Genomic DNA, 26151 nt, shown 5'->3' on the forward strand with positions numbered 1-26151 from the left:
CACATCACTGAAAGTTGTGGATATGTCCATTAATTCACTTAGAAGAGTATTTCTGCATTATCCCGAGTGTTCTCAGCCACGATCTGAAGAGCATCTGTAAGACCACAAAACCCAAGAAAAATCTTCTTTCATAAATGTCCCCTCTCCCCAAGAAAACACTAACTAGTGGAATTAATAAAATGTACCCAATCTGGTAAGAACATTCTGTAACATGTTGTATGCAAACTGCTTTTAGTTCACTTTGTTGGTAGGATTAATTTTTAGAAATCTAAGACTTTCATGTTAATCCCAGATAATAGTGCAGTTCGGTACACTAAAATAATCAGATTACAGTGAATGTCAGCACGATTTGATTATAAATGATGTGAAGCATGTTACTGGAGCTATCACACCCCTCATTTTATCAAAGAATGACCTGGAAGAATGTCAGACAGGGTTCACCATGTCCCAACCGCTGCAGACCTCTGCTTCAAGTCATCTTTAAAAATATGGCTTTGTTTATTCAAATACTGTTTTTTTGACATTAGCACAATTTTGAAAAGATATGGACTTTATCACAAAAATGGACATGCAAATACTGTGGTAGAAACTGGTATATAAAATTAACTTCTACACATACCACTGAATTATCACCTGCTACAATCAAATATCTGCTTTGTGTTTTCAATTAAAAACCCACCACATAGTCCTTCCCACTAATTTGATTCATAAGCTTCCTTTTTGCATCTCCCTTGTTCCCCATATCTTTACTCTGATTGGTTGCAGCAGGGCTCATGCCTATTTTATTTCTGGTTAATCTGATTATTTAAGAACCTGGGATTGTGATGTCAGTGCATTAGCAGAAGGAAGTAATACTTCCTGTAGGAAGGATGGCAGTTCTGACCTTTTAGAAGCAGGTCATGATCTGACTGCAAGATGAAAATAGAGCAAGACAAACTGCAGTAATAATACCAACTCATTCTCCGATAGCATAGTTCAAAGTAAGATTATGGCTCGTGGACTGCAGGTAAGAAAGCATAATGCACTTGTATTTGGTTATTTATTGGATTGAAAGGAGCTTTGGGTACGGGGGAAGAGGTTAGCTTCAGCAAAAATAGTAGAACATTAGAAATGCTGACTAATGAAAGGCCTTGTTTCTTATATTTACCCAGGAGAAAAACTGGCTTTCAGAACACAGTCAACTTACCAGACATTTTTTTTTTCAAATTTATGACATTATTTATTTTAATTTAATATACATTTATTCATATTCTTTCATTCTGTGCTGATGAAACAATTCTTACTTATGAATCTATTGCAAAAGTTGCTGTAGTTACTTCTGGTTTTCCCCCCTTTAAACTCAAAAATCTCCATCAGTAAATGAACAGATGAGACTGAATCTAAATTAAACAATTCCTCAAGTTATAAACCCATGATTTAAAAATTTAATGACTTTGTGTGATAGTTTAGTAGGTTGCTTATTATAAGAGGATGCTACTGTATTATTTAGCATGTGCCATGATATAAATTCTTTTATGAGCCTGTAAGGTATATGCAGCATGTTGCTATGGTGATGTGCTCAAACTGATGCAATCCTTAAGGTTCTCTTCATGAACCTTTCAGCAGACCTTAGAAAAATGCTTCACATAGCAACAAACAATATTAATGTAGCAGACATTGTTTGCACAAAATAGTCTCAATGAGCATAGTTGTTAATGAAATAAAAGGTAAACTGCACTGCTGGACTAGCTATGGACAAAACTCATCCCTCGCTCGAGCTGAACCAGTTGTGATGCCTCCCATCAAATGCAGCTGGAAGCTAAATTCATTGGCAACAAGGCTGAACTTGAGCTCTCTGTGCAGATGAAAGCCCAATTCATAACTACAAAAGCAAATTGCAAGGCTGAAGTCCCCTAAATATGGCAATCAGTATTGTGACTGGGCAGAAGAAAAACTTCTCAAATTGTAGGTAGTGAAGTCATTGCATTTAACCTCCAGTTATGCAGAATGTAATAGATGGGGAACTTGCAATAAAACCAAAAAAAAAGCAACAACAAAACAAAGAACCCACCCTACAGCACTTTTCAAACTGTTTATCATGTCAGTGACTATCCTTAAAGGTGCTTTTTTGAACTCTAAAAGAAAATTATGCTTATATGTTCCAGTAGTCTCAAATAAACACTATCTTTTAACTTCGATCAGTGCTCCTAATTATGTCCTATGCTATGTCCACTGCTTCTGGATCACAGAATCCCATATCCTGTATGTATATTCTCTCTGTCACCCCTAGCAACCTCACACAGGCAGAAATTAGCCCATTTCAAACTGGCTAACAGGGTTAATATAACATTCAAACAGCAACAAGCAGTTCTGCACTGCATTTAAGCCTGCTCACAGATGCTACTGTCTAGCCTCATCTACAGCTGATATCAGTGTAACTGCCAGTATCTCTTCCAAGATGAACAAAGCACAAACAAACTTAATTTAAAAATAATCCTTCACCTAAGCTTTCACTTCGCTGACTTCAGCCACGAAAACAGTAGTAACTAAACCAGAAAAAACAGAACTGCTGACACTCTAAACAGTGCTCAATTGTAAGGCTGTTCTGTAAGTCTTGAAACATCAAGGCCTATCCATTTTGAGTACTTGCAGAATACAGTTAGTTCAGCCAGGATGAGACTCTATATGCACTGCCTTGTACTACTATAATCTGTTCTTTGAAATTCTTGTTAACAGCGGCCTCTCTAGTTTTCTCTTTAAATAAAGTAGGATATTCATGGCCAATTTAAAATAAACAGCAGTAATTGGTTTATTTCACTTTTGTGACTGCTGTGAGTTTTGCTAGTAATAACCTACTCCTGTTCCCTATGGGCCATTTTTCCTTTATTCCTAAACACTCATCTCTCGTATGCCAAAAAAGGAGAATTAAAAACAATTCATCTGTCTAAGAGTTTACAGGTGTTAAATTGTTTGTTAGCAATACTTCCTGCTGTTACTGCCTAGTTCATAGCTCTGTGCTGTCCATTAGCAATCCACTGTATCCAGTTTGGTTGAATGCAACTGGTGTGCAGTTAACCTGTTTTGCACTAGTGAAGCTTTAAGCTAGTTTTGAATTTTTCCCTTGATTAGTTCTGTATTTTTTAACAATAACAGGGCAATATTAGATATGACAGCCTAATTTGAGTTTTGTCTTATTTCTAATACTTACATATTAGCCCTCTTATTCAATTCTTCCTGCCTGCTTTTGTACCACCGCTTCATAAATGAACAAAGACCAAAGCATCCATTACGGTCTTGAAGGGTGGCAGAATCCAGACACTGATCTATTTGGGGCCAAAAGACTAGTCAGAAGAGAAGCTGAAATGGATGTCTAGAAGTTAAATAGTCTCCAGACACTTCTGGGTGCAACAGCCTGGAGCCAGCATACTGAAGAAAGAACTGTAATTCTAAACCCTGATGGCAAAATGGTTAAGGCCCTGATCTGTGGGAAGCAGCTATGGCCTCTCCCCAGCTGTGCTGAGGAGCAACCTGCTAACAGGGCAAACAGTACCATGAGCTGAAATGCAGCTCAGCAGGTCTCTGGTTCCCACCTGTGGGCACCCTCTGCAGCTTCTCCTCTTCCCACTACCACCTCAAAGCTCCTCCTCTGGGTAAGTCATCTCCCCTGTCCTCTGAGATGGTTGGTACGTGCTCACCTCTGCCAAAAGTTCAGTTGTGAATTCACACTTAGGAGATGGTTTTCTCTTTTACACAATGGAAAATGATGGTCAAGGTAGTGCAGCATCCCAAAGTCACCTGCTGACTGGAGATCAAGCTGTAATCCCAATCTATTTGCCAGAAATGTTTTGATTTTTTGCTTGTCTAGCACACGAGCAAGCTACTGTGCTCTGCAGAAGGGGAAATGGAGAATACAAGAGGAGGTTCTTTATGAGTTGATGATGGTTGAGAACTTCTCTCATAGTGACTGGGGCAAAGCAGTTATCTATCCATTCACATACAGACAAGCACACTAGCTCCTGAATGTATTAGACATTGTGAATTGTCCTATCAGAAAGTTCAAAAACTCTCAGATACATTTTTATTTTGACACATTATTGGGGGAGGGTAGGGGTGGGTGTGGGGAGAGGAGTCTATTATTTTTTTTTCTGCATTATCAGAGACTGGAAGGTTTTTTCCTGTATGGCTCTGTTTTTACTCTTAAAGCTATTTCCCTTTCACTTGCAGATAAGAGATGAAGAAAGTGGCTATAACAAAAATCTATTTTGCATTCCTAAGCATTATGAAGAAGATCTAGAAAGAGTCTTCATTCCCCATGGACTCATCCTAGACAGGTATGAGGGTAAATAACAAAGATTAGTGATAGTGATACCAATGATCCATTTCCCTCCAGACAAAAAGACTGAGGCCCTACCCTGCATAGACTACGAGAAACATGGAAACCCTGCAGCTGCAACACTTGTGTTCTGAAGTATAATTCAAGAGGAGTTTTAAGGCGAGGATTCCTCTACAACCCCTGTTAAGTTTCCATGATGTCTCAAATATCTTCAAGGTTTCCTACCCTGAATTGTTTAGATCTATGGATTAAATCAACAGTATGTCAAGTGGAGTAGGCAACATCTTGTGAAATTCAAATATATAATTAACTTTGTCTTAATGTGGTCACAATTAGCTGGTTATAAAAACCTAACAGCAAGATCAGCATTTTAACTTGGACGTTGCTTAATATATGGACAAACAAATATGATAGATAGATAGATAGATAGATAGATAGATAGATATAGATATAAACACTTTACCGGATTTGTTTTTTTATCTTTCCAGGACAGAACGTTTGGCTAGAGATATCATGCAAGATATGGGAAGCCATCACATTGTTGCACTCTGTGTCCTTAAAGGAGGCTATAAATTCTTTGCTGACTTGCTGGACCATATAAAAGCACTAAATCAAAATGGTGATAAATCTGTGCCTATTACTGTGGATTTTGTTAGAATAAAAAGCTACCGTGTAAGCAACTTTCTGTTCTTTGGAAAATTGATTCTCCCCGTAGATTGACGTTCTGAATGCTGGTAGTTTACATGAAAACTCCACAAAAATTGAGTTCATGCATATAGCCTGTTCAAAGCAACCCAATTCACTATATATTGAAGAGCAACTCATTTACTGATCTGCCCCACCAATCAGATGGATCTTGTGTATTCACTGGAATGATCATATAGGATAACACTTAACAGGACAAAGCCAGGGTCAGGTCTCCAACATCCTCCTCTACAGCCCAAAGCTTCCATACAGGTTCTGTGCTGTCTTTACTATGGCACCCTTTGGTGGGAGGGAGTATGGCGAGAAGCTTAGCAGAAGAAACTTGCTTATTGTCTGTCTGCATTATTTTGTTATTTATTGGAGAGACTAGTTTTCATAATCTGTGTGTGGGGAACAGGTACCTTTTTCCTGAACCAACAGTAGCTGGCCTGAGACAACCACTATACAGCAATGACTTATGCTATTTTCTTCTGGTTTTTCTCCCCTCTTTGAAGGCTAGAGCCCTGTGCACTGATCAAAATTTATGCCATGCTAAATATGACAGTTTACAATATCCTGAAAATTTTTCATGGAATTCCAAAACAAATCTATAGTAACAAAAATAGTTGAAAGCAATGGTGTCTATTCCATGAACATGGAGGTACTGTTGTTCCATGCAAACATCTGTCTGCACTGATACTTCACTCTCCTCTTGCTCTCAGCTACTTAAAAGCTGTTTTACTGAAGGAGTGCTGCGTAAAGTTGCAAGTGACATATGATAGGAAAAGCAAGAGCAGCACATCGTTCATACATATATAACACTTTTGAGCATCTTTTATGTGACTTCCCTCTCTTCTTTCTCCTAGAATGATTCACCTACAGAAAAAATCAGTATTGTTGGTGAAGAACTGTTTACACTAAATGGGAAGGTATGAATTAGCATCCTCAGCTTCTAAAAGGAAAGAACAGATCTTGTGTCTCTGGTCTGTCTTAAGATTTTGAGGCTACATATTTACAGCCACTTAATACTAGTTTAAAATGCCATGCTTTCAAACAGTGAGTAATTTTGACTGATCTCAGGGGAAAATTAACGTGATCAGTACTGAATGTTGCTAAAGATCCTGTTCCACGTTTTATCCCCTAACTCCCAAAATGAACCACCTCAAACTGACTCATGCAGTATGGTTCTAGAATGTTATTCCTATACATAGAATAGTATATAAAACCTGACATAGGTGACTTTCTCACAGTATTTCATGCTTCCATAAATACTTAGACTCTTTAGAAAGCACTAAAATAATGCAAGTAGTTAAGTGACAAGCTGCTTTGAAAATCATTCGCAACCTACATGTAACTGAAGTTTGTAGTGCAAATTTTTCTGGGTGAATAACTCACTGAATGTTGCCATGTAAATATTTTCTTTTCTTTCTCTCCCTACATGATCTTCTCCAGAATGTGTTGGTAGTAGAGGTAAGTAAAGATTGGAGTGTGGGGGGAGGGAACAACATGGACTTTCTTTCTCCCCATTCTTCAAGTTAGTATGTATTGCATGCAAAACAACAATTAATTATGTTACTGTGCTGCCAGGTTTGCTAACTGGTTTAAATTAAGCTGAATGCTTTAAATTAATCCACTGACTGTTTTTTCTTTCAGACTTAGAGGATCATTTCTTTTTTTTTTTTTTTAAACCTCTTTCAGGATGTTATTGAGACTGGAAGAACAATGAAAGCACTACTTTCAAAACTAAAAGACAACAAACCAAAGATGGTAAAAGTTGTAAGGTATAATGATATGGCCACTTACTAATGCACTGTAATGAGAAGATATAGCAAAACCATTTAGGTGAATAGTCAGTGTATACTGGAGGGTGTTTGGGGTTTTTGGTTTGGTTTGAAATTTGTCAGAAGAGGAAGTAAAAGTAGGAAGCAATCCTCACCCAGCTGGTGAAAATAAACCTAAGTATTTATTAAACTGGGAAATTAGCATATGCACTACCACTTTTACTGTTAAAATGAAATGGCTATTTTTGTGTAAAGTCTGACAGATACCCTGTTTCTTACTTCCTTATGTCTGCAGAAAATTCAACTCTTCCCATGGGTTTCTTAACATGTTGTCAGTTGCCTCAATACTAGATTGACAACACTCAGAAGTTTTCCCAATATCCTCAGTCATATAGGTTTTCCAGAACCTAAGAGTTTGTCAGCACTTGCCAGACAACTTCAAGTGGCATTCTAGATCTGCTTTCAGATGATCTCTAAAAAGGAATTCTTTGTGGAATATCCCTGTCTCTGTCAAGTAATAGCCATGCTTTGAAAAAATGATTCTTGCTTTATGTATCAGTTATGCTCCTCCTAGCGACAGTCCAGGAGGTTCTCTGTTTCTTCAGAAGTGCACAGTAAAAGTAAGGACAGATATGACTTTGTGAAAGAAATTATAGTAACGTTGTACATCTTGTCCTCTTCTCCCTCCCTCCCTGCTAAAATCTTTACATGTCACTTGGACTTGCTTACCTGTCTGTGCTATTCTAGTTTGCTGATACCTTGCTACATGAAAAAATAATGATTTGGTTTACAGAACTGAAGAGAACTAAATGTAAAATAGAATCAGTTTGACCTTCAGAATGAACCTAGATCAGCGCCTTCGCTTCTTCCTCAATTATAAAGCTGAACACTACTTCTTTCTGTTACAATAATCTCATTGTTTTAACTGCATGACTGTAGAAGCTTATGGGGAGGAGTGGGAGAAGGGAAGTATATAGCTTAGACAAGACATATTTTAAAAACCATAACCTTCTCTGCTCTGCCTTACAGCCTGCTTGTTAAAAGGACCCATCAAAGTCCAGGTTACAGACCAGACTGTAAGTATTGTGTTTTTCTGGTTGTCCAAAATATGAGCTCGTAATTTCACTTCATGCAGTAAGTCTGACAACTAGCATATAAATTTCATGAAGGCTAAGAGAAATGGGGAGAAAATACATAAAAACTTGTAAACTGATGACCAGCCATCCCATGATGAAACCTCACGACCACCACCTTTCCCCCACCCCCAGTTGGTCTGAGTGCAGGTTTGGCTACTTGTTACCAGATCCCCAAAAGAGAACCAAACCTTAACTTTGTATTGTTTGGCTTTGACCCTAAACCGCCTTTGTTTTGACCCTGCATTAAACCTGCCTTGCTTTCAAACTCAAAATCCCTACTGAGTTGCAGTGCATTTACTGTTACACAAGTAAAATCTCATTCCTTGTCTCTCCCATCAAGGACTACATCATAAGTACATTTTAAATACTTTTTTTTGTTGTTGTTTTTTTAAAGGAATTCTCTTAAAATGGAATGGTATTACTACTGATGGGAATGGTATAGATTCTAACCTTTTTCATCAATTTATGGCTTTGATTCTTAAAGAAGCATGTGATGTACCTTGAAAGCAAGATGATGTATTTGTTAGCTATTACTCTTGAATAGCTGAAGCATGTGTTGAATACAAACTGTGTACTTAAAAGGTATTTACACCACCCAGGTATAAAAAGAATTATATTTTCTTACAGATATAGGCTTTGAAATTCCAGATAAATTTGTGGTTGGATATGCTCTTGATTATAATGAATACTTCAGAGATCTAAACGTAAGTACATACATCTGTGCCTCGGCTGTTACATATGTGACTGTTACCACAGGTAACCAGCAAAAATATTAGCTTATACTTGGAGCTTTTCAACAATTGGCAAAACTTAAAAATCTGACTAGAAACTTCCATTAAAAGGGCAAAAGCATTATTAACGTGCCAAGCTGATAATTCAGTGTAAATGCATAAGAAATTCTTTATGCCTTACTTCTTATGAATCTATGCCACAAGCCTTGTGGCCCAGCCATGCTGTACAATTCTGAATCCTCCAGGGCGGTTGGCAGCATACAATCTGTGGGCCCCATCTGAAAAGAAAGTAACTTGTAATTTGGCTTTAATTTAATGTTTGCCTGTCTTAATGAAATCCAGTGTTGCCCTTTTGTAGTCAAGTCTTTAAGATGGCCGTGTGTGGACTGTGTGTGAAGGTTTTTCCTACACTGTATAACACGTCCATCAAGATCTTTTTTCATTTGCTCCATTAGTCTCCTTAGGGAGCACTGAATAGTAGAGTTGGAAAGAGCATAACTGATAGAAAGAGCTGATACCTTTTTTTTTTTCCTCCTTAATTTTCAAAAGTACTTTCTTAATTCTGGTTAAGTGGAAAAGCTTTTCACTTGAAAGTCTTTTTAGCAAGACTAACAGAACTGGTTTGTCTAACAGAACTGGTTTAAGACACACACTGCATCTATGCTATTGCAAAGCAATATGAAGAATGCAATAACTGAACAAACCTGACCTCTTTAGAATGTACAAATCTATAAATTACAGATGAGCTTGGAAGCAATATTAACATCTCAATTTTACTGCAAGTAGTAAACTTGCAACCAGACTTGCAAAGGTTACTGTTCTGGTGTGTTTTCCTTACAGTGCTAGGAATACAACTGAAAATCATTCTTACATTTTCTTTGAAAGAAAAGATTGACTAAAGGTGTATTTTTATTTTTTGTTTTAGCACATCTGCATTCTGAAAGAGAAAGCCAAAGAGAAATACAGAATCTGATAATATCAGTCTTCTGGAACAACAGTTCTGTGGCATGTGCAGCTGTATAGATCAATAATAAGTAATCTACTAATTGTACTCTTTTCACTGAAGAACTACACTTTCTGAAGATACTATTCTATGTATTTTTTTCCTATAATGATTATGTAAAACACCTTAAATGTGGATGAGTTCTGTTTAAGTTTCACTGAAACCTGAACAGAACACTGGCCATAAACTGGATATTATATTCTGCTGGAATCACAGGGGCCACAGCCAGGACATGTACATGTGTATGTAATTACATCTGGGTTTTCATTTACCATATGAAGTAACACATTATGTGTATTGTATATAAACTGCACTTATTTTTACTTGTGAGCTTGTGTGTGTAAATATATACACGTTTTATGTAACAAATAAGCATTTAAGGACTTGTTAATTAAGTCAACTATACAAGGTGCACACTATATGGAAAACACATTTGGTTCTTTAGCATAATATAATGGAAAAAAGAAGTAAGCAATAAGGTAACTACATTGCAATTAGTTCTTACACCTTCCATGTAACCTGGGGTGTTGTCTTTTGAGGGACTGTCTTGATTCTACCAGTGTGGTGTTAGTTGAAACGCAGGTAACGCTGATTACTAGCTGTTAAGGCTAGATGATAAACTGTTATAGCAGGAAATTACTTCTGCTACTTGTCTGTCTCAAATGAGAACTGGAAGCTAAATTCTACCACTCAGAAATCTGCCCCAAGCTTGAGGCACTCTTGACACCTCGTTGTTTCCTACGTGTACTATACGATTAAAATAAGCTGAGACCTTGGCAGGTCTTTTCCCCGCTGTGAATTAAGAGTCCTGAGCTAGGTGTCTGTGTTCAGCGGGGCCCGCTGATGTCCTTTAGCTTTTAAGCCCTGGGCTAAGCTCTGCCCAGGCTGTGACGGGTCCGTGATGGTGTTTTCTAGAGCCCTGAGAGCCGGAGGCTGTGATGTGTCCTGTTACCCGCCCCTGAACACGCTCGTGCCTGTACGAAGGGGAACTTTTACCTAAAAGCTCACTCTGGAGCCCAGCGCCACCCGCTCGCGGCCGCTGCCGCCTCTGCCCCTCTGAGGGCGGGCCACGGACGCCGCTGGCGAGGTGCGATGTCAAGCCGCCCCGCGGGTTTCTGCTCCTGCCAGCTGGAGCGAGGACGGCCGGCAGCTAACGCCGCCCTTCTCCGGGTAAGCGTCGCCCGGGGAAATGACCGTGGTGGCGGGGCCGGGCCCGCCCTCGCCGCCGCGCCGCCTCAGCGCCGCGTGACGCCCGCCCAGGAGCGGGAAACCGCCCGCAGCCGTCCTGGGGGGCGTGCCCTGACCGCCGCCAATCAGAAGGCGGAACCCGGCGATCTCGCGTGTTGATTGGAGAAACTGACCGTCGGTCACGGGTGGGGGGGCGGGAGGGAAGAGGAAGGGGAAAGTCCGTTCTCGGCTCAGGAGTGCTAAAGATGGCGGGCGCGGAGCGGGAGGGTGAGCTGGAAAGGTAGTGGTCGTCCCTGGGTCCTCCTCCGCTGCCCGTGGGTGCTGCCCCGCCGCAGCCCCCGCTCTCCTCGGCAGCTGCGGAAGGCAGGCGGCAGAGGGGAGAGAGCGCCCTGGGCCTGGCGGGAGGGGACGGCGGTGCCGGTAGCGCCCCTGTGGGGCCGGCCCCGCGCCCTGCCGGGGGGCCCTGAGGGGAACACACCTGTCCCGGCCGGCGCGGAGCTGGGCACCGCGGCGGGATGTCACGGCGCCTCCTCTCTGTTTGCTTCCAGAAAGAGTTTAAAAGAGAAAGCCAGGCTCCGCCTGAGGGAGTTCGACGTTGGGGACAGGTTCTCCCGCTTGCCGCTGCCCAAAGCCTCCGTCCTCCTGCCGCTGGTGATGAGGGGGGGGAGGCTGCACCTCCTGCTCACCGTCAGGTCCATGCAGGTGGGTGGCAGGGCGCAGGGCCCGCTCCTCGGCCGCAGCCCGGGCAGCGTGCCCGGGCCACCAGCAGCTGTTGTTACACACCGACGAGTCAGGCATTCACACGCCAGAAGAATGCCGGATGCCCAGAAACCTGCGACAGGGGGAGATGATTTCCAGATCAGGAAGGGAGATTTTTAATTGCATACTGAGACTTAAGAAAGCTGACAGTGCAGTGCAGCTTGTGTTAATGTGGCCTTTTAACCTGTATTTAATATTTATTGTACATGAAAGGAAAAGCAACAACTCGTTCCCCAGAACCCTTCTGACAGCACTTTGTTTTCTTTAACAACTCTTGTTTTCCATCCCCCCACCCACCCCCCTGCCCCCAACCAACTGCCTGTATTCAGAAATTATTTACTTATCTGTTTTTCCGAGGCTGGAAAAGTTTTTCAGGGTCTTTTAGAAATTTTAGAACCCTAGTAATTCCAGTTACTTAGATGATAAACTAACTAAATGGCTTTTTACAGATCTTCGATGCATAAGCCTATTACTATAACGTACTCAAAGGTACATTATTTAAATGTGTATTTTGGAAGCTCTTGCTCTTACCTTGAGTATTTTAATCTCGCTAATCGAGTTGTCTAGATTCATCTGTCCATCTCTTCTGCAAGCAAAATGATAAAATACATAAATTTTGAAGTACTGAAGAAGAGTGTGTAGTAGGAATTACACAATACTGTGGAAGTGATATGTGTATTTCTGATAGTGTTTATGGATCAGCTGGGTGTGGGCCCAACTGTCTCGTGTGATTCTTGGTAAGGCAAGAATTTCTTCTGATCTGGAGAAACTTCTTAACCACCATTTACAGCTTCTTTGACTGGAAAGAAACATAAAGTGATTCTGCGGTGTGAACAAGTGCCTGTATGGATCCAAGAAGAAATATAAAACGTGTTATATTTAACAATCTCTCCTTTAAATTCTAGCTGAGACGATCACCAGGGCAAGTGTGTTTTCCAGGAGGTAAAAGGGAAGCAACTGATAAAGATGAAATAGATACTGCTCTCCGAGAAGCTAAAGAAGAAGTGGGACTCCAGCCAGAGGAGGTGGAAGTCATCTGTAGGCTTGTGCCTGGAATTGATAAAGTAAGCAGTAAACTGAGTAAGTCAGCATATCACTAGAAAATAAGATTTGGCTATTTTCTTTTGTAAGATTGATAATGACTTTTCAGACCTATAACTGCAGATGACCACTTTTTAAACTGCGCAGCCTGTGATACCGACGGAGCGAAGGGAGGAGATTCCTGCTCTGTGTTTGGTATTTGTGAGACCACATTTGGTGTACCATGGCCAGTTGTGGACACACTGGAGTACCAGAAAGACAGTGGTGGTTAACTGGTGAGAGTTTAGCAGAGAGCCACAAAGGGAGTAAGGGGGCTGGAGCACAGGGATTATGAGGAGAGGCTGAGCAGAGGAAGCTAGCAGGGGATCTAGTTGCTCTCTTCAGGTACCTTCTTGGTGGTTGTAAGAAAGATGATGCCAGACTCTTCTTGAGACAATGGGCACAAGCACCAACAAGTGGAATTTTGATGAGATGCAAGAAATACACTCTTTACCCTGAAGTTAGCCAAACACTGGCTCAGGTTTTCCTGGCAGGTTGTATAATGTCTGTTCTTGGAGATACACAGAACTCATCCAGACAAGGCCCTCAGCAGCTTGATGGAACCTCAAAGTTTTCTCATTGAATATCCTGCTCAAAGCAGGGTGAATTCGGGTGGAAAGGGTCTTCTGGAGGTTATGTGACCTGTGATTCGGCGTGAAACTCTAGCAAGGAGACTTCTCTTCTGGAGGTGTCTTTGGAGTGTCACTGTAAATTAACAGGCAGCCAACCTCAATAACAATATTCAGTGACACATAGGATCAGTTTTCCTATAGTACAGAGGGATTATTGTTTAAAAAGACTATTTTTATTCTTCAGATAATGGTTTATTTTTATTAATATGCCCATTGCTGGTTTTTGTATGTTAGCCCCTTGCTATTAGCAACACCCTTCCCCATTAAAAACCCAAAAGAACTAGTTTTAAAATTGTATTTCAGAATTATTTCTTAAATTATAATTTCTGCACAGATAACATTAAAACCACATAGTTCAGAGGCTATATGTAAAAAGAATCAATTTAATTTTTATAACTCTTCTCAGTGTTTTCCAGCAGATTGCCTCAGTCAATAAAAAAGATCATGTGGTCATGGACCGCAAAAATTTTACCTGTTGGATTCTACTTTGTCTTCTCTGTACGTACATTCCAAGTGTTTCAGACTTGGATGGAACCTTTCCAGACTTGCATCAAATAGCACAAATGTTGAGTTTTGCTGTTACTGCTTTCTGTTGAACAGTGATGCTTTGTTGGTATGAATAAATAGAACGAGCAACATATCCTAAAGAATTTTGGTGTCCTCTTTATGGAAGTTACTATTTCAATAGATTTGTGCCTCCCTGTGGAAGGAATTTGTGCCTCCCTATGGAATCTCCCTATGGAAAATAAAAATGTCCAGAAATGAGCAGTTCCAAAAAGTGTATATATTTTATAGCTAAACATAAATTTATCATATTTCTGTATCTATAGGAAAATATTACTATATGCTAGGGAAATGCCAGTATCCTAGGCAATTTGATACAGAGATAAGATAAAGCATAAATGATTTGGAAAATCTGAATTAAAATCAGAACTTACCAAAATAAATAAGGAAGACTTGTGAGAGAGCATGCATGTTTTTTATTTCTGTAGCTGATTGACAAACCTTTTTAACTTCTATATGATTATACAGGATGAACAGAATATTAGTAAAATCACATTTAACAACTATAAAAAGAAAATTCAAGATTGATTAAAATATATTTAAGATCAAATATAAATATCTTGCCATTAGAGAGACTCACTGCATTACAGTTAAGAATATTTAATAGGTTTCTTGTATTCTAACATCTGAAGAGTTTTTAAAATAAAGAACATTCTTTTAACTGGTACAAACTTAGTGTTTGGGGTTTTTGGTTTTTTGGGTTTTTTTTATTTTAGATGAATCACTTGGTGACACCAGTTGTAGGATTTATAGAGGATACATTCCAGGCTACTCCTAATCCAGATGAAGTGAGCAATGTTTTTGTTGTGCCGTTGGAGTACTTCATCAAGCCCTTACATTACAAGACCTTGCCTTATAAAAGCTCATCTGGTTCCTTAAGTTGGGTGCACTGTTTTACATATGATGACCAGGAACATAAAATGTCATTCAGGATATGGGGACTTACTGCACACTTTGCTGTACTTCTTGCTCTTGTAATTTTTGGAGAGAGACCCACCTATGAAGTTGATTATGATCTTGACAACTTACTTTCATCTGCTGAGAATAACTTCTGGAATTTATATGCATCCTTACATGAAAGAAAGAAGAGTAACCTGTGACAGACTGGTCTGGCACTGAGTTTATATTGAAGGAGCAGAAAGGGTTTTGTTTATTCCCTCTGTACCTAAAATGTTATTGAATTTCACACTTCAATTTCTTCTGAATTGGGAACTTATTAAAATTTATTAATATTTTTAAGTTGACAAGCCCTAACTAGCTTCATATAATTTTTAATCTGTTTTAGAGCTGCCAAAAGCACATGGTATTTTTGATGGACTTAATATAAGTTTTGGAGGATCTGTTTCAGTTTCTGCCTTTGTTTTGTGTGATCTAAGACACTTTCTGTGGTTTACTTCTCTGTATAATGAGGTAATACTGTTTTATTTAATTTTTGTCTGTTTGAATTAGAATATGAAAATTTTTTGGGGTCTGTCTCTTACTGTGTGGCATACTACGTGTGGATAACATAATCCGTACAGTCTTGTATCTTCAAAGCACTTATCAAACGCACAATAAAAATGTAAAAGGTGGCAAGTGCTTTCACAGTCTTGTTTTGGTTGGGCTTGTGGAGGGAAGAGGGAAGTTTAATGAATTTTATTACTCTTGCTCAGTTTAACGTTTCTCACAGGGAAATTCTGCAGGCTATGGAAAACTTGGTATACAGGCAACAGTGATGAACTTTGCTCCTCAGCATCTTGTTAGCATCACTCACCTGCTAGAGGGAGTTTCCTTTTCTTAAGGAAAGTGGAGTTGAGTATTCATGAGGATTAATGCTGACCTGTAGTTGAGCCTTTCCCAGCCACCCTGGCAGTGTCAGACATGTGCTGTGCTTTGTGCTGCGTTTCCTCACTGCTGGTGAAGCTTATTCATAGTGGTAATGATCTTCACTGCCAAATGGTTAAGTTTTTAAAAGTACCATCAGCATAGGCTTTGAGATGCAGTTTGCAAATAAACACATTACCAGTCCTTAAAAAGGGGATCTTTGAGTAACAAGTGCGAGTTGAAAGCATTCAGTGTCCTTCAGAATCAGGTGCCTTAGTGCTAGTCCTGAATAAAACGAAGAAAACAACTCAGTTGTTCTTCTGGGTGTTGGCACTTTGTGTTCCCCCACTCTATTCACTAACAGATACAAGCATTACAGAAAAAGTTGCTGGCAATGCTTGTGAACTGTGCTGTAATTGGGCAGAAGTCAGATTTTTACATTAAGAAGCTTTTGTAGTACACTTGAAATTGTCTGTGACTTTAGCAAAATGCATCCTTTTTATGAATAAGTGTTTCCAAAGTATGGCTTGAATAACCAGTTATGATTTTCTAGGAAACCCAGTTCTGAGATATTTTTTTAGCTTCCCATAACTGCATCTATAACATTGTTTAGCTGCTGTGATAGGACAGTAGCACTCAGGCAGCTTGTGTTCGGTTGGTAACTGCAGCACGACCTTTACTGAAGAAGAGAAAGATGCTGGAGTGTCACTCAGCTGACAAGTGTACCAAAACAAAGCAAGGCTAAAATCTGCAAATCTTGCAAGGGTTGAGTTTTCCTTTGCCTCATCTCCCTGCTACAACTGTGCAATACTTATTGTCTCTTTTTAGAGGTAATTCAGGGGTAGGTATTCTACTACAGTATTCTGCATGGAATATTCTTTGTGCTGCAGCGTTAAAGAAGTACGAGATTGTCCATCAGAATACTGGGTTGGAAAAGGCCTCAAGAATTAGCCTAATCTCCTGCCACCTAAAGGTGGAATTAGATGCATGATATTCTGATCAATATCTAATTTTTTCTTAAGCTTCTCTGGGCACTCTGCAAAGTTTTTATTTGTAGCAAGGAACAGTTACTCCTTTCCTGTCCATAGCAGAATGGTGAACACCTCGTTCCCTTCGATACTTTCTGCACTCCTGAAAACAACATCACTGCGTCTTCCTAAGGCATCTTTAGACTTAACGGTCAGATTCCCTAAGGTTTTTTTATCAGTTGCATTTTCTAGACATCTCTTGTCATTTTTGTTGCTTTCCAGAATCTTCAGTGAACCTTCCTCCTCAATTTTCCCCCCCTATCAAATATGTGATCATCAAATCAGGTCATGTGTGTTAGTTAACCATTTATTTGAGTTGGAAAGGACAGGATTAGTTCACAGCTCCTCTTTATATATCCCATCGTGATTGCTTCTTTTGAAGCAGCATGGTAATACTGACTCATATTCCACTTCTTCCACTAAAGTTGCCTCATCATTTTCTGAAAACACTGCCAGTTGTTCCTGTGTTTGTATTTATTGCATTCTGTATTTGAACAGTTGATTATTGCTACCAAATGTAGCACTTTACATTTGTCCTTACTGAATTACAACCTAATTTTTTCAAAACTAATTGTAATGATCTACTACCGTGTTTTTCAGACATTTCCAGTTTGCTGTTATCCTCAGGTTTAATGAATATATTTTCTGTTTCATTTACGATTTAGAGTAAGCACACTCAGAGCAGGCCTCCGCAGAATCTCAATTGGTAATTGCTACTTTGACAGTGACTGCTAACTACCGCGTGTGGTTTTGTAACCAGCTGTGTAACAGTACTGTTAGTTTCATAACCCTTCTAAGATTGCACACAGGAACATTAAGCAGGGCTTATATCCAAAACTTGAGGTTTTATAGTTGTCCTTTATACACCAAACCTGTTACCTGCCCTACAGAGGAAGTAAAACCCATTTGTCAAAAACAGTTCATAGGAAGAAGACAGTGGTTGCTACATATGTCCTTGTTAATTAAAGCACTTCCATAAAGGTTATTTGTTCTGATACCTTCCCAAGAATTGGAACAACTTGTATGAGTTCTCCAGTTCTTTCATAGGGGACTGTTTGCCTTTTCCCAGCCTCTGTAAGGGAAGAAGATAAAGTTCCCTAAGTTTCAAAGATAATTGCTAATAATGTTGAGACTGGTTCTTAAGAAAACGGCTGTCGCACTGGGACATTTCAAAAGATTTGGCCAGCCTCAACATTGTAGTGTATCTAAACACCATCAAACCTTTCATATTCCTGCATTAGCTCTTTTGGCACCTGTGTTAATTATATTTGCTATCAGTTGACTTTTTAAGTAAAATGAAAAAAAAAAGACCTTTTTTTTTTGGCTACAATGAAATCCTAGTAGTAGCCACATTTATGATGAAAAGCTTTATTTTTCATTATTAAACACTTGTGAAATTGTTAAAACATTTTTTAAAGCTTAACTTTAAACTCTGTTATATTATTCATATCCTCGGTGGTTTCTCTCAATGCTAATATATGCAGAAAAAGTAACTAATTAAAACAAGAACATTGTTAATTAAAATAGAGCAAAGCAATTAGACCTTTGATTAGTAAATAAAACAGGTACCAAGAGACATAATTACTAACTTACCATCTCCTCTGTTCCCAGCAGACTTTTTTTTTCTACATCTCTCAACCAGATCTGGCACAGAAATTGTACAAGTTGTACAAATTCAAACCTCAGTTTGTTTTTATTTCTCTTTTTTCAAACATTATTGTGTGGAACTATAAGGGCAGCAACAACAGTTACAGCTATTGCTTCATTAGCAAATGCAAATCTTGTCGGTTTTTGAACAAAATCGACCATCTGAACTAGTGGAAAAACAGAACTTACGGAGGTCCAACCAAAAATCCTTGAGTGATTTGCAGTAAAACCACTGGGGCTTCATGCTTCATATTAGGCATCCTACATGATTTTATTGCCATTAGTTTTGAAATTTGGGAAGTACTTTCTTAACTCAAAAGACTCATTCTTTATTTAGATATCCATCTGGGATTTGAGTGCCCCCGAACCTCCTCTGAGCACAAAAAGAATAGAAAGAAATTTAAGTGCTTGTTACTAAAACTGCAATTCTGCAAGTCCCACATTTACTAATGGGAAATTGTTTCCTTGGGCAATCCGCAGATAAAATTCTTCCACAGTTCCTGAGGCAGAAACTAGAACACGACTCCCTCCAACAACCTGGGCAGCCCTCTGAATCAATCCGTGTCATGTTTGTAGTCTCTTTCCTACCTTCAGGAGGTAAGGAGGGGAGAGTGCTCCAAGCAGAGTATCATGAAGTCTGGAGATACAGGCATTTTTCAGGATACTGCCTCTAAAGTATGAGAGAACTGAAAGTGTGTAACCCTCACTCCTCCTGGGTAAGTGCCCTGTGTAGTTAAATAGTGCATTAAAGGGAAGTTGCAGCTCCTCTGCACCTCATGTTTTTAAAAGGAGAGCGTGACTGTGCCTTGTTTGTGTGAGATCAAACTCTTGAAAAGGCAGATCCTCCAGGGAGATGAATCTTTTCCTGGGCCTTGGATTGCAGGGAAGCTGTGTAAACTTAAAAGGGAAAAGATCTAGCAAATGTGCTGTTCTGAGAATTTCCTATTGGAAAATGCTGTATTCTGCCCTTAAACTGGTTCCCAGCCTAGGACAACGAGTCCGCCCTTCTATTGTACACAGAAGTTGAAGCATCTATAAAAGGCCCAGTTTTCTGTTCAGTGGGCCAGGTGCTTTTGCAGTTTGACACTGCGGTGTTACAGTGCCTTAGTTCCTTTTCAGATCTGTCTTCAAAGTCATGTAACAAAGCGCTTGCTGAGACCTGGATGTCCCCATGTTCTCTCTTACTATTCCTGTGTTATACCTGAATATTATTAAAATAGATCTTTTTCTACTTTTATTTTGAATGTGGTGATTTTAAAGGACTCCGTTACTGGAATTATTGATTGCAAATGCATTTTTGCCTTGTTTGTTTTAAGTATGGTATGTTAATATAACTTCCAATCTGAAAAAGTCTTTTATGCATATGTATTTACTCTTTGCACTTTTTCTTACAAACTGATCATTAAGGCCATTGCTCAGTTGAAAAAAGGTATTAAAAATATATTCCAGATTCCATTCTATGGGATAAGTGATGCTAGCGTGACAATAAAATGAGTGCAAAGGCTTGTGTCGGAACAAGGAAATTACTGATATGATATAAAATTAACTAAAAATAAATGGCATACCATTTAACGTGAGTTAGTCATTCTTTTAGCTACTCTGCAGTGATTCAGCATTTAACATTTCTATACTTTTGAGTGCTCGAATAATCAGGCTTTTGGTATTTAACGTTTATGTGAACATTTAATATTATATATATTTGATATGTAAATTGGTATTTAACAATTATAAACATATAAAAATTAATGAAAATTACTTTAAAAAATATATAGTGTATATAGTTTACAGCACTTCTTTGTGGGAAGAAAACTGTACATTTCATTTCAAGAAGTTCAATGTATGCTGCTCAGTTAAAATGCACATCACTTTTCCATAGAGTTCATACAGGGTTAAGGCAGTTAAACTTAGATGAGAATGTAAATACTCAGAAAGTATATTAATTCTATTCAAGCTATGCCTAAATTATATATATAAAAAATAGAAAATCTGGAGATGTTTTTGTCTTTCAAGAAAGACCTCATGTGAGTGCTTACATGTCAATATGCATGTGATGTACTTACAGTGTTTCTTTTTTTTAGTAGGTTGCCATAGCAATGCAGTTTTCACAACAGTACATGTTAAACCATCTCCAGTTTAAAAAAAGAAAAAGTTATAGTAAAAGGGTCATTAGGTAATGCTTCTGACCCTCTAACATTACCTCCTCCCAAAATGTAACCTAAGAAATAAGGAAGACAGAAAAAGGAATGACACGTGTTTCTCATTCCTTGCAGAAGCTGTAATTCTGTAGTCAGAATGCTCACTTAGTGTATGGGATTCTCCGTTCTTTATAAAGTTCTGTATGTTTTATGATGTTAATTAAATTTACTGTACTGTAGGGTTGCCTGTTACTTAGCCCTTCAGATTTAGGGTAGGTTTTGTATGTTTTTCAAAAGGAAAAGTACGTGTGCTAGGAAAGAAAACTTCCAAGTAATAATGAAACATTAATGAAGGATCATCATTCTGTTTGTGATAATCTGCTGCAGGGGAAAGACTGTTCACTGGCTAGCAACAGACTCATTATCTTGGGCACATTCACCTCTTCTCATCCTGAATTCCGTAATCCTTTAGACTGTCCAGTCATGACCATTTATTGACCTATGTCTGCCTTGATCTCCACTCTCTTATAAAGTATGTGTTTGGACATATATTGTATTAAAGATACACCCCTACAGTTAATCCTGCAGCTGCTGCAGTGCTTGACTGCTATCACAGCTGCTTTTAAATATTTGCATAGCTGTTCTTAATGAGGTGCTGGCATCCCCTTTTATGCCTGTAGTAAAATCCAGAACTACTGGCAACAAACAGGAACTGTTCTTCAGAGGAAAGTGAAATTTGTCTGAGCCTTGTGGTGGGTCATAATGTTCCTCTAGAGACCCGCTGAGAGTCAGATAACCAGTTGTTGAAATGAATAATTTCAAAGAGCTCTGTATATGTTTGAAGGATTAAGGACATAGTGATGTAAATCTGGATTCAGATGGATTTGTATATAGAAACAAACACCTGTAGAAAAGCAGTTGACAAACAGAACATTTAAAAAGTGTTTATTTTATTCTCTGTTTTAGAGAAAATGAATTAAACTATGTTATTCTTCTAGTAATTTAATTGCTGCAGATCTGTTAACATAAATCCCAGTACTTTCACTGACCTTAGCACAGTTGTGCCAAAGTACATGCTGTGACGCTTTAGATTACACTTGTATACCTATTTTAACTGATAATGTATATTATCTCAATTATGTTTTATCTTGTATCTTTCAATTCATTATTTTATATCTTAACATTTGCTTAATAAATCAGTACTTTTAAAAAAGTACTTTTAAAAGATGTTTGGTTGGAATATATTGTTAGTTGTTCTTAAAATATTAGGGTGTAATTCTAAATCTAAGAGCAACATCTTTTCAGATCATCTACAGTACTGATTTGCAGATATTTATAGGAAACAAGCTGAATAAAATGGGAGTGCTATAGTTGATTGCCAGGTTTCATTGCTAAAAATGGAAGAAGTCATACAGAATGCATTATTTGTGGATTTCAGCTATTAACTGTTAAATTAGAAATGCAGTAGCTGATGAATTAATAACAGATGTAAACAGAGGTCCACTAATGCCTGCAAAACTGGGAATACTGTTAACAAAAAGGAAGACGATGTTACACAACTGACATCAAATTGTTCCTTACTTCAGGAAAAGGAAAAGGTTGTGTGCAGTGGATGGAGCACATTCTCTACAGTCATCAGGGTGAAAAGGGCTGGAAGGCAGCTGACCTGATTGAGACCGTTGTGTCTGTGAGAGCCCGTTAACCTGGACTCAGCTCTAGAAGGCTGCAAAAAAAGACGACTGAGAAAAAATGAGGTGGTTTGGATGTAAGAGCACAAGAGTTCTGTGATTAAGAAATAGAATCTGTCTGGTGAGGGGAAATAGCAAGGGGTTGCTCTAGCAGGGGTTATGGTTAGATCTCCTTTCCAACGAGGGGAAAAAATCCAAAGAATTAGGAAGGTGCCTAATGCCAAGAAGCGATGTGTGTCTGTAAAAGGGATGAGCAGGCAGCACCTCAGCCGACCGCCACAAGAGGGTGCCACCCCCCAGGTGCTTCAGAGCGAGCCTGGTTCAGCCTCCGGGCCAGCACAGGTAACCCTCAGGCAGCAGCTGTCTAGAGCTACCTTAGACTGGCTGTTGTGTTCTGTGGGGCAGCTAGACACAGGGTTATCCAAACAACATGATTTATAGCTACTTAGAATGGGACTGTATTCATATCTCCTCAGCATCACATGATTGACCACATATAACTTTCTGGTTTGCTCACATTATGACATCTGGAACAATGGGTTTACTAAATAAATCTCCTGAAATTTGTTCTAATGTGCTAGAAATAACAATATTCTTCCGATTCATTCAGACTGACTGTATATCAATGGCTGAACCACATGAAGATAATGCCTTAAGCCTGGATTCATGCTTTTCTTCAAGACTGAATGAATAGTAGATCTCAAATATCCCTAGCCTGCCTTGTTCATTCTGCCTTATTAGTCCATTATATGGCTGTTTAGTGAAGCCATGCAAATTGATAGTTGGTTTTCTTAAGTCCTAGAAATGAACAAGAAAGAGCACTCTGCTAGGAAAATTATTTCTCTCAAGTAAAAGGAAAAATCTTTTTGGTGTGAGAATTGTCTTCCAAACATATTCCTGTTACTTAAAACTAAAACACTGATTTAAATTATTAGAATTTGCTGTGGTATTTACTCTAGCTTTGACTAAAGATAACTGATTAGCACACTGATTTCTGTACTACATAAAATATTTCTCTGAATTTAAGAGCATCAGTCAAAATAAATGCTCCAGTAAAACTTTATTGAGTAGCGTTGTTAGTTAGATTCTTCCCAGATAGCCCAGATGGGGCTGGTATCTAACAGTTCTAATATACCACGTTTAGATAAATCCTTGGGCGTTAACTGTCAGTAAAGAAGCTCTTCTGACATCCTCCAAGTTGTGCCTTTTATACCTATACTATTATTCACAGATGTCCAAGCTGAAAAGCTTTAGCTGAGCATTTTCACCAGTTCATGTTGCGTGTGTAACATGAGAAAAAAAAGTGAATTTGGAATTCAAAGAGACAAGCAGGGAAGGATGGAGGATGGTGAATGAGAACAAAGAGAGGGGGAAAAAGTTTCTTAGTTGCTTGAACTATTGATCCTATTTATTAATACGTACATTTGTGTCCAGAGGCCCTGCTTAAGATACAAATGGCCTTCTGCTGAACAAAAACGTTGGAAAACTGTCTGCTCTTGAATCTTGCTCATTAAGAAACATTAATTTCAGAAAGTGTCTGGCATCAGAGGAGTTCCTCAGCTACACCCACAGAGGCAGATATGCAGCTGTGTATGTTCTGTTGGCTGTTTCACACTTGGCAACTGCGCAGTCTGCAGCCTGATTTCTGTAAATATTAAATATTTAATTTACTTACTAAACATTAAGGCTTATTAAGCAGGACAGACAGATGGTTTACAGTTTTGTGTGGTGGACAGTCATATGGTTCCTGGAGACGTATTGGGGAGCTCAGGATGTAAAGACATTTCATTCACATTGAGGCACTGTGAGTCAGATCTGCAGCTGGTGGAAATGAGTGCAGTTCCAGAGATACTGATGATTCCTCTACTCTGTGGAGTAGCCCATTAGAAAAGCAGGCATAGTAAATTCCAGCTTTATTCAGTACAAAAGATGTGCTTTGTTCAAAAGCTTGAAGAAGTTTTCCTTGCTTTCAATGAGACTGATCAGTTAAATAGTACCAGAGTTCTTACTGAATTGGTAATCCAAATTTTCTCCCGGGTGCCTGTTAGCATGAGTCCTTTTACACTTGCACAGAAGTCAGTGTCTTTCATCCATCAGGGACTTGAGTCTGGGGCTACCTTGCAAAGGCAGACAAAGCAGAGAACAGTCAATTCCCTCACACCAGCCTGAGCAGCAAAACTAAAACTTTTCACAATTTCTTATAACATGTCTGAAATTCTTCAGAATAATCATCAGTCTTTTATTTCTACTCTATATACTTAAAGCTCCTCTGGACTAAATTCCTTCAATGTGGCACTTTGCACTGACTTTCAGGTGTATGTGCCTGCGAAAACAGACTCTGAATCCTTAGGCATCAAGCTTTCACAGCAGCACAATAGGATGATGCACCTCAAAAACAGTCATAACATATGTCTATTCTTCTAAAGTGAGGGCTGTATCTTAAGTAAATGCTGACTTTCATCCATCATTCTTTGCTTAAATCTGACAGCCCAGAAATGTGATCCTGAAACGTTATCTTTTGAGAATACACTATTTAAGCTCTATGTGGGGTTTTGAGGAAGGAGTTGGCACTTGCTCTCTATGTGGTTTTAAAGCTAGAAACGTATTAAAAGTAGAATTATTTCCATTTTCTAATTTTTAAAAAACTATAATTAAAGCAATGCCCAATGCCAGGTAAACTCACAGAGCCAGACTGTTTAAAACTTTACTAGTTGAATCACTAGGGACTTGAGAGAAAAAATACCTATTTAAAAAAGTGTTTAATTTTAGGCATGACTTTATATCCCATTAGAAAAACATCAAAGCCAAGAAGGACCAAAGTAAGTGGCTTAAACGCTTTCCTGAAGGAGATTCTTTAAAATTTCCTCAATCTGAGGACTCAGTATTGGAAAAAATTCACCCCAGTGCAAACTGTTCTGCACAAAATAATGCAAACTGGACAAGGGCCACTTAAGTCTCTTCTTAAAATTCAAATGTGGTTTCACTGAACATTTTCCTGGGCTAAACAGGACTTTGTCATAGATCTGATGCTTCTTTCAGGATCAAAAATCAGTCTGAGCGTTACAGGATATAACAGGGATGGAAATTATGATAATGGTGCTAGCAGTTAATCAGGTGCTCTGTTAAGACTATGGCATGTACTGTTGTGCTTTTGTTTTGTTATTTCTCATCCATCTTTATTCTGGTTTATGCCTGACTTACCTGGGCTCTATTGCTATTGTTAAGTCCTTCACGATATTTTCTGACAGATAAATATATAGTAGGTAAAAGATGAAACATGAAAATAGATGCTCTCAAACATAAAAAAAGCCACTGATGCTAGATGATTGCAGGTGGGTGCTATCCATGCTTTATATGGCATTATTTAGGGCCTCAACCTGCAGTAACCTCAACAACTTTCTAATAAGGAACCCTTCTCTTTTAGCTATTCTTTTCCTTAATGCTTTCTGTTTTGAGGGAGGTATTGGAACAGTTATTGCTTTATGAAGCAACATCACATTCCATTTGTACCGAAGGCAATTAAAACTTATTTGTGACCTGAGCATTTGCTTAGATATGCTAAATGCTCCAGAGCCCAAAGATCTTTGGTGAGTGGAGCTATCTGAGTAACTTAAGTTGCTATGCTACGTATTTCTAAGAGAGCATGCATTACCAAAACCTGCTGATTTAAAGACAACCTCAGCCTGGGTGTCATATTTGATTGTGCTAGTTCTTTGTGTAAAACCAGATTTTACTGGCAAGCAGGTAGTTTACTGTGCATTATCCACAAACTGTCCTTTTTTTCCTTTAATTATAGTAGAACTAGAAGCCAATTCTGGAAAGGTGACCTAATCAGCCAGCCTGAAGGGGAGAATGGGGAGGAGTGGGAGGAAGAGGAAGATGGCAATGACTTCACCTGGATTTCTGCACTGTCCGAAGCAGCTACACTCCTGTAACGATCCCAGCTGAGTGGCTCAGGAGAAGTGAGCAGTACTGCTGGT

At 38.9% G+C, this 26151-nt stretch overlaps 2 protein-coding genes across 2 annotated transcripts; both read left to right on the plus strand.

Annotated features, from left to right (window-relative positions):
• The first annotated feature begins 840 nt into the window (after positions 1-840).
• Positions 841-10019, plus strand: LOC141963745 (hypoxanthine-guanine phosphoribosyltransferase-like). The gene is made up of 9 exons (XM_074913354.1): positions 841-1006; positions 4204-4310; positions 4801-4984; positions 5863-5925; positions 6449-6466; positions 6695-6777; positions 7807-7853; positions 8541-8617; positions 9570-10019. The coding sequence occupies exons 1-9, from the start codon at positions 989-991 to the stop codon at positions 9615-9617; spliced, it is 645 nt and encodes a 214-aa protein (XP_074769455.1). The 5' UTR covers positions 841-988; the 3' UTR covers positions 9618-10019.
• A 1032-nt stretch (positions 10020-11051) lies between these two features.
• Positions 11052-15441, plus strand: NUDT7 (nudix hydrolase 7). The gene is made up of 4 exons (XM_074913577.1): positions 11052-11115; positions 11384-11537; positions 12500-12658; positions 14587-15441. Exons 1-4 carry the CDS (start codon positions 11081-11083, stop codon positions 14968-14970), a joined length of 732 nt encoding a protein of 243 aa, XP_074769678.1. The 5' UTR covers positions 11052-11080; the 3' UTR covers positions 14971-15441.
• Positions 15442-26151: the final 10710 nt, after the last annotated feature.

Source organism: Athene noctua, chromosome 9 (assembly GCF_965140245.1).
Source record: "Athene noctua chromosome 9, bAthNoc1.hap1.1, whole genome shotgun sequence".
Lineage (NCBI taxonomy): Eukaryota > Metazoa > Chordata > Aves > Strigiformes > Strigidae > Athene > Athene noctua.

What these genes read in the sequence shown, in the direction of transcription:
- NUDT7 (XM_074913577.1), top strand. Translation starts at nt 11,081, where the DNA reads ATGGCGGGCGCGGAGCGGGAGGGTGAGCTGGAAAG. An exon ending in CGGGAGGGTGAGCTGGAAAG is followed by an intron (nt 11,116 to 11,383) that starts GTAGTGGTCGTC and finishes GTTTGCTTCCAG; the next exon opens with AAAGAGTTTAAAAGAGAAAG. An exon ending in TCACCGTCAGGTCCATGCAG is followed by an intron (nt 11,538 to 12,499) that starts GTGGGTGGCAGG and finishes TTTAAATTCTAG; the next exon opens with CTGAGACGATCACCAGGGCA.
- LOC141963745 (XM_074913354.1), top strand. An exon ending in CATGGACTCATCCTAGACAG is followed by an intron (nt 4,311 to 4,800) that starts GTATGAGGGTAA and finishes TTATCTTTCCAG; the next exon opens with GACAGAACGTTTGGCTAGAG. An exon ending in AAGATGGTAAAAGTTGTAAG is followed by an intron (nt 6,778 to 7,806) that starts GTATAATGATAT and finishes TCTGCCTTACAG; the next exon opens with CCTGCTTGTTAAAAGGACCC.